At 31.2% G+C, this 9422-nt stretch overlaps 1 protein-coding gene across 1 annotated transcript in view; it reads right to left on the bottom strand.

Moving 5' to 3' along the window:
• Window positions 1–9190, bottom strand: part of LOC106101968 (prosaposin) — a 20178-nt gene extending 10988 nt beyond the window's left edge. The window contains exons 1-8 of the mRNA XM_013281360.1: window positions 8988–9190; window positions 5311–5380; window positions 4807–4951; window positions 3140–3337; window positions 2827–2872; window positions 2368–2428; window positions 1062–1209; window positions 488–491 (exon numbers count right to left, since the gene is read on the bottom strand). Coding sequence (XP_013136814.1) covers window positions 488–491; window positions 1062–1209; window positions 2368–2428; window positions 2827–2872; window positions 3140–3337; window positions 4807–4951; window positions 5311–5380; window positions 8988–9042 — 727 coding nt within the window. The 5' untranslated portion in view covers window positions 9043–9190. The remainder of the gene's footprint in view (window positions 1–487; window positions 492–1061; window positions 1210–2367; window positions 2429–2826; window positions 2873–3139; window positions 3338–4806; window positions 4952–5310; window positions 5381–8987) is intronic.
• Between the last annotated feature and the right edge of the window lie 232 nt (window positions 9191–9422).

Raw genomic sequence — 9422 nt, 5'->3', positions numbered from 1 at the left:
GGATTTGACGGTGGAGACGCATAGGAAGGGGAAATATCCTCTTTATGTATGTCTCCTCCTCCGTCGATCAAAGGTAGGCAACGCATCCGCCATAGCGAATGTCTATGGGCAGCAGTCGTTTCGCTATTTTGGCGGATATATGTGGCCAGGCATTAGAATTCAAGCGATAATTGCTATGTACTAAAACAGTTAAAAAACATTAATACTTTGGTAATATTATATCTGTATTTTGAATATAAATAAAGAATGCTTCATTTGGACTTATTTCTCGTAGAAACATGTCAGAGAAAATATTTATTAATATCCAAAAGGTCAACCTATTCCTATTAAAGCTTAACTTCTAACGACATTGTATAAAGGTTGAAAAAGATACATAAAAGGTTAACGAGTGTGCGGCCGTTATCGGTCAGTGACAGGATACGATGCGGTTACGACGATCTCAGTTAAAACAAACAAAGGGTCATAATAATTTTTTTATCTCTCTAACAAGACTGAATTTTCATTATTATTAATAATTTTAGTTTATTGTTAATTTAATATATAGGTTAAAATTATTTTTTTTAAATAGGATATTATTGTTTTTGATTAAGCCAAAAAATTTAAAGTTGGCAACCCTAAATCAATTATACGAAAACATAGATTTTTTAATTGTTTTTAGGTTATGTATAACGTTATACATTTAAAGCACAATACATAGATTGCGTCAACTAAGTTAAATGACGCAATCATTATATCAACAATAACAGCACAGTTCTGCGCTTTAAAACTATATTTTTTTTAACTGTTTTTGTGTAACTGTTTTCTTATTATTCATTTATGACTCACAATACCTACTTATTCATCAAAATATGCCGACACAATCTTAATTGTGGCTAACCACAGCGATAAAAAAACGTATCAAATACGATAAGTAAATATAAACAAGCAAATACATATGTCAGATATTAAAGCATCGTCTTAGGGTGTGAGACAATGTTGGCAACCTTTGTAACTTTGGCAACCTTTGTAAAATTGGCAATCTTTGTAACATCGGCAAGTTTAGTAACCTAAGCAATCATTACCTGAGTCTCGTTGCTCTGCAGCTGATCGCGGGCCTGCTTCACCATGTCGGTACAAATCTTGCAGATGCTGTCAGTATCCTGAGGGTACTCGGCGCGCGGCCACACGCGGCTCACGCAATGATGGGTGGCTTTGCATTCGCGACCAGTGCTGGAAGAAACGAGTGAAACGACCAGTTATATTGACCTATCCATTCTCTTAGTGGATAGATTTATCTATCTTACTAATCTTACTTCTTACTAATATTATAAATGCGAAAGTTTAGATGGATGGATGGATAGATAGATGGATGGATGGATGGATGGATGGATGTATGGATGGATGGATGTTTGTTAGCGTTTGTAGCCTAAACGGCTGAACGGATATCCATGAAATTTGGCACAGGTTTAGAGCATAGTCTGGAAGAACACATAGGCTACTTTTTATCCCTGGAATAGTTACGATTCCCGTGGGATTCATTAATTTAGTTTTTTAATGTTTACTCGATCATTCTGCAAAGGTTCAACATATGTTATTGAAATTTGGCACAGATATAAAACAAAGTCTGGAGTACACATGGGATAAGCTTCATACCCGAGAAATGTCCGGTTCCCGAGGGATACGTAGCTTTTTGTAATTTTTATAGTTTGTATGTTTTCTAATACCACGCGTACAAAGTCGCGGGCAACAGCTCGTATTTAATACTTATAAGTCATTGTGCTGTTTAAAATGAATAGACAATGCATAGAAGTGTAATCTATATAGGTCAAATGATTGCCATTATTATTGCCAACTAACAAGTTTAACAATAGATAATCTGGTAAGTTTTAGATTGAAAGACATACGAATAGAAAGGAAATCATAGTACGTTGTTCCGTTTGAATATAATTGGTGCGTCTTACCGGCTACCGTCCAACAATAACAACGTTATGCAACACGATCATTGTTCAACAACCGGCCTAACGCAAATTGTCTTTTTACAAACATAGCTTTGTAAATCATCGTGCGCGTGTTTGATTCAATTGCTGTTCCAATTGCAAAAGGTCGAGTGGCAAAGACTATTGTTTTAAAAACATACGAGACTATCGAAAAATCGAAACATCGACTTTTAAACAAAATGTTTGAAATTTTTTCTAGCCTTTGTCAGTAACTTTAGCTGTGCAGAATTAAAAAAAAATGTATCTGTGTCAAATTTTATCGTGATCCGTTAAGCAGTTTTGGATATACGTAGTAACAAACATCCATCCATCCATCCATCCATCCAATATTTTGCATCTATAACATGAAATAAGAAGTATGATTAACATTAAAAATAATTATAATAATTACCTGAAGTTGCTGCACCAATAAGAAGGTCCCCAAGTACATTTTGAGGCTCCTAACAATTTACCTGCAAAAATAATTTAATATGAATTCTCTTATTGTAAAAATACAACGAAATTGTTTTAGTACCTTTAAGATTGTAGGAAAGAGAAAGAAAGAGCCATTGCAAGAGAGACAGGAGAATTTTGTTTGATTAAAATGGAATTGCATTATGTTTGTGCAATGACATTTCTTAGAGTACTGTATTAGTTAAATCGTTATTACGTAAATCGCTTTGGTAATTTCAATTTTCCGCTTCACACTTTATAGCGACATTGATTTGTCTACAAACCGTCAAGGTATTCGAAATCCAATAACATTGTAAAGAACAATATGGTTAAGAATTTACACCCATTAAAAAAACTTTCAAATTAAAATCACATTTTAGAACATCCTGTAACTAAACGTGTTACAATTAATAATTACCTCCATACTTATCAGTCGGTGTTTTAGCTGTAGTCGATTTCTTCTTCTGAAATAATAAACTCCTTTGTAAATTGTTCAACAATAAAAACCACTTATTTATGTTTTAAGATATCTAAGCTACGCTGTACAAGTTTTTGAAAATGGAAGATCACATATTCCTTAGACAATTTCATGCATTAACCAAACATAAACAAATAATTTTATATCTAAACTATCAAACAAAGTTAAAAATTCTATGTTTTGTGTTGTCATATAACAGGCATTACACATTTCGGAACATCCTGTATACGTATATCAATCGTGTGTGTCTTACATTCATAGACAAGACGTTGTCAAGTTTATCACTGTTGCACATAGCAACGACGCTGCACATTGTCTCTGGTGAGGTCTCCGAAGCGAGAAGAGCCAACAAGTATTCTTCCAGATGAGCGGTATTCTCGCGACAGTACTTGGTGATTGTCTGATCGGGAACATCGCGGCACGCCGAGTTCATGCGTGCTGCAAGGTACTCCTAATAGGAATAATAATGTTTTAACGTAATGTAACCGCTTTAAACTAAGTAATATAACCTATATATCGTTTACTAGCTGTTGCTTGCGACTTCGTCAACGTGAAATTAGAAAAATCTATACTATTATAATAAAGCGTACACACACTTTTTTGTTGCCTAAGATGTCAGCAATTACAGCATATTTTGAATAATTCTTTCTTTAATAAAAAGTCCTACACTTACGTCACGCTTTAGGCTATATATTTTCTCGCCAATAAACCTAGGGGGTCAATATTTTAGATAAAAACCCTAATGTGGGAAAAGAGACCATAAGTTGCTGCCAACATTAAGGAAACAAGATTGTCAAGGTTTGTCATTTTGACATTTGCTATTGATAATTTGACAAATGTAAACAATAAAATAGACTTTTCATAATTTCATGCGGATGAAGCCGCACGGGAACAGCTAGTAATAAATAAAAATAGCCTATGTTACTATGATAACGTAGCTTTTAAATGGTGTAAGAATTTTTGATAAGCCCAGTAATTTTTGAGTTATTTCAATACATTCAAAAATACAAATCTGTCCTCTTTATAATATTAGTATAGACTAGTTGTTGCTTGCGACTTCATCCGCGATAAAATGAAAAATAGAACCTTTGTTACTCACTGATAACGGTGCTTTGGTGCAAGAATATTTGAAATCGGAACAGTAGTTTTTGAGTTATTTCAATACATTCAAAAATTATAAATCTTTCCTCTGTAATTCTAGTATAGATTAGTATTAATTTCTTCAATGTTAGAGCAATCGCAAGTTAGAATGTTTGTTCATTGTAGACAAATAAATGTGTTACATAGTAACAAAACAAGCATATCTACCAATATAAATATACATTAACGTTAAACAGAAACATGCGCATAATTACAACAAGAACTTGACTAAATAAAACGTATGCACAATACGTTTGTAATATACAAATATTCTAGAGTCGACATAATTTATATTAAGTACGTAGTTAGTCATCTCATGACGTATTACTATCATTTAAAATTGCGTTTACAGAATTGTTCCTTTTTTGTGAACTAGAGGTCTTTATTCCATTATACTTTTGTAGGATTAGAGAACAAAGAACAAAGTGTTTGATGGTAGGCCATAGAAATAACCTTTTGTGTGACTATTACGCAAGGCATGAACATCTCAAAAGATTAAAAAATCAATTGAACAACTATATGACCATTACATTGCATAGAACCGTAGATGTCTACTGTCAAAACTTGTACTATTCGTCCTTCTGATTAATATTTAATTAAACATAAATAACATTCTTTCATGGATTTTGACAGTGAAAGCCAACAGTTATATTGCTTACAGAACCACCTGTAAAAATATAACCTTGCTATTGTACTTAAAAATACACCAATCCTGAACAATATAAAAGTATAATAAAAAAATTAAAATGCACGATTCTCGAATATAAAACTCAAACATACCGCATTAATAAGATCTTTAACATCCTTCAGTTGTCTGAAGAGTCGAATGATTTTTTCGGATACTTCATTATGGCGAACTTCAATTTGTTGCTTTTCCCATACTGTGCCGATGCAGTGGCCCACTGCACCGCAGTCAGAGGCAACCCTAGGTGCAATAATTTTAATAATTATTTAAAGTAGCAACCCTAGTTGTCAAGGACGATACTAAAAATATGAAAAACATAAAATAGATACAAACTTCGAAATACTAAATTTATGGTACAATTCAGTGATAGACGGCAATAGTTTATATTTAATACTAGCTTTAACCCGCGACGCCGAATGACATAAAAAAAAATCAAAAACAAACAGCCTATGTGTTCTTCCAGACAATGCTCTACATCTAAGCCAAATTTCATCTGCATCAATACAGCCGTTTAGGCTATAAACTCCAAACATCCATCCATCCATCTTAACATTCGCATTTATAATATATAAGTCAGGTAATAAGAAGTAATTACTCACTTAATATTTTGACACCAATACGAGGGCCCTTTGGAGCATTCTTTAGGTAGTTGGCGTGCTGATGCTATACCTGCAGAAAAAAAACAATTACATATCTCAAATAGTTATGGGATATAGCTTTCGCCCGCGACTCCGTCCGCGAGGAATTCAAAAAGCAAAAGTGAATAGCCTATGTGTTCTTCTAGACTATGTTCTACATCTATGACAAATTTCATCGAAATCCGTTCAGCCGTTTAGGCTACAAACTCTAAAAAACAAACATCCATCTATCTAAACTTTCACATTTATAAGACAAAAAAACCTTATATATTTCATATAAATGTCCTAGAAATCATTCTATCAAACAAAAGCTACAATTAGGTCAAGTAAGATTAGATATTTCGATTGCTAAAACATAGTACAAAAGAATATTACTTAGGCTATTGATAACGTTAGTAAAGCAACTAATTAATCATATTTTATCATTAATTAGTATAGACATACTGGTATCAATATTTACAATAAAACATATACTTAAATAGTATTGGATAATAAGATTATCTTATACTAGCTCTTGCTCGCGACTTCGCCACCGTGATATCAAAAATAATTCAAAACATAGCCTATGTTACTCACAGGTAATACCTTTCTAATAATGAAAGAATTTTTAAAATCGGCCCACAAGTTTTTGCGTGAATCAAAAATCCAAAAATAAAGATATTTCCTCTTTAAAATATTAAGTAGAGATTACTCTGTACAGAACTTAATTCTTTCTTTGTTTGGTAATTTGGTGAAATTATTAAGAAGGCACTAATAAAGTAAAAATGTTCATCCGAAGAGGTTACATCTCTAATTTACTTTGATGTCTTGATTGGATAGAAATTTATAAATTCCAATTAAATAGAATCAGATAACAAATAAATATTTTAATTACCAATTTACTCATAATTAATCACATCATAACACATTCAGATGACCACAAGGAAAATAAACAATATAACTGTATTGTGTCTAGTTTAAAATGGTAATATTGCTCTTAATATTAATTACTAGCTATCGCCCGCAACTCCGTCTGCGCGGAATTAAAAACTAAAGCAAGTAGCCTATGTGTTCTTCCAGACCATCCTCTACATATATGACAAATTTCATAAAGATCTCTTTGGTCGTTTAGTCTACAAACTCTAAAAAACATCCATCCATCTAAACTTTCGCATTTATAATATTAGTAAGATTATAACAATGACATCTAAATTAATGTCTTCCCTTTTATTCTTGTTGAAAAAAATAGTTTTCTTATAAAACTTTTACATCATTGTATACAAGAACTATGTTTGTAAAAATTTAATTAAAGGAGACAATAATATTACCAATAGAAAACTGTAATAAGTACTATAAAGTAAATATTTACATACTGAACTGATGATTCTTACTAGTTCAAATTAGATTAAAAAATATAGATAATTTTATCAGTAACCTCATTAGGACTGTCTTATATTAATACATATATAGTTTATTTCCAGTGCTGTAGAAATCGAGTTGCCACAACACATCATTTTTATGTTACTAGCTGCCTGCGAATCACCCCACATTAAATTAAAAAGAAAACAAAATGAGTAACCAATGTGTTCTTCCAGACTATCCTCTACATCTATACCAAATTTCATGGAAATCCATTCAGCTATTTAGGCTACAAACTCTAACAAACATCCACCAAAACATTTGTATTTATAATATTAATATGATTTCTTGTCTACTTTTGTTACGTGGTTGTTAAGTCACAACTAGGTTGTATCAGGTGTCACCAATTGCTCATATCGGTATAAGATTACTCACAAACAAGATAATAATAGTTGAGTTTTCATTGTTGAAAGACTTGAGACAAACACGGACAAACATTTATCTTTTGTGACACTAGACACCTCTTTTAAATCTTACTATCAACAATATATGTCAATTTAAGGAAACATATCTACACAGGATAAATAAAACCATTTAATTTGCAATGTTAATCAATTATGTGGTGCATGTTAGATAATGCAACAATTTGATATAATTAATACCCTAATAAACTCCTTTAAAAAAAGAACTGACAAAATCTAGATCATCTATCAGATAAAAATGAAAAATGGCACATAAGATTAAAAAGAAAGCTAATATAAAAGTTACAGCAAATGAGATTTGAACTCGGATTTTCACTATTTCTTCAGAATTTCAATTCTCACATCCAGTGTATGCATTTTGTGATGGTGTAATACACTCTATGACATTCCAGGGAAGAAGACCAATCTAATGACATCTCAATCAACAAAACCAGTCCAGTCATTCAGACTCTAGGTTGTTACAATCAAATTTACATAGACACAAACAAATATAACTTTGTCTATCGGATAATAAGCTGAGTTTAAATTTTATTGTAATAAATATGATAAATTCATAATTTGTAGCAGTAAAGCATACACTAAAAGGTCACTAACAGCAATAACAAGTATATTGGTCATGAGATAACATTCATATTTACTTTAACTGGGTGATTATATTATATAGAAAAACACTTGTAAAAGAAATAACATATCATTAACTAGCTAGTGATAGAAATAAAAGTTGTTTTTAATGTATTTTTTTATGTCATAAGGTATCAAATGAACAAGCAGCCACCAGAATTGACCAAAATGGTGAAATGATCGCTGCTCAGAAAAATCCACAATTTCAGAAGCATTGTATTGGAAATATTTCATTGCATACATAATTTAACAACTTAATGTATAATATGTTGTTATAGAATTCAATAAGAATTTAAACAATATTGAAATTTTGTATTACTTTAAAATACTTTCTATGTAAAATTCAATACAAAGGAAATGACACATATTTGTTTAGCTGCATAAACAGTAGATTATGATTCATGTACCCCCACTAATGGAATTTCCGGTACACAATTGTTCAAGAGGGGGGACAATATATTAATTTATTGAAACTTATTGAGGAAAATTGTCCCTATGATGTCCATTCAATACATTTTAGTTTATTACCTTATAGTTTGAACATTTTTGGTCTCTGCAGAGTAATTAATAGTAAAAATTATTTAAACTCAATGTGGATAATAGATATTAGATTAGGAATTCTATGTAATTATTTAGTACTATGCCACAACTCTCGAATTCACTGTAAATAGTACAGAAAGGAGGATCATGAGAACAAAAAAATGCTCAGGACACTAGGTCTAGATTGTTCTGGAAAGTTTTAGATAAGAGAAAAATATTTTCTTTGGACATAATTTCACTAACTACCTTCATTTCTTGATTAATAATAGTTAACAATATTCAATAAAACACACTATTTTTTGTGCTTATTCTAAGTATAACATTTTTATATGATTCAAGTTTAAAATAGAAGTGACGTAGATATAGATTATAAGAAGAGAATTAATTAAACATTTAATGTCTAAACAATTAAAAACTACTTGATTTGCGTGCAAATTGCAAGTCAACAATAACAAGAACATGACATTTATCCATCAACCTTGGAAGTTTTATTAAAATTTATTAATAATATCTACAAGGAATCTTTTTAACAAAACACCTCACAACACGAATTGATTACAGCGCAAAATGAAACTAAACTCATTACAACAACGGAAATAATTACACGTATATAATTTGATTACATTGCACGTAAAATAAAAACTGTAGTATACTCACTTGCATAGGAAAAGCACAGCAAAGAAAATAGACAAACACCTAAAATGTTTGTCATTTTCGAAACAAAAATTTCTACTTCGTGTATTCCAAGTCTCGGCGCATAAAAGACTAAACAATTCAAATACCCAACAATTTTACTTTGTTTGGAAGTTATTGCGTATCGATTTGATAAACAAGTGTCAAGTCACTGAGCACAAGAAAATGCCACTGTCCGTTGTGTTGTGCGTTGCTATTATTTGATGCGAAATCAAATCGATGTTCGTACTTGCGTACAATCGATTTAATTATTGATGAGCATGATTTAAAAAGATTAGCGTGTGGTTTTTCTATGGTAAATGAAAATTAAACATAGTCTCTAATTTTTTTTAATAAAACTTCAAGATATTTTAATTCGTCTTCAAACTTGTTTTAGTTTATAGCATTTCTTCTAATTTA

Source organism: Papilio polytes, unplaced genomic scaffold, assembly GCF_000836215.1.
Source record: "Papilio polytes unplaced genomic scaffold, Ppol_1.0 DF823934.1, whole genome shotgun sequence".
In the NCBI taxonomy this organism is placed as follows: Eukaryota; Metazoa; Arthropoda; class Insecta; order Lepidoptera; family Papilionidae; genus Papilio; species Papilio polytes.
Note: the sequence above shows the minus strand (reverse complement) of the source record. Positions and strands in the feature narration are given on the sequence as shown.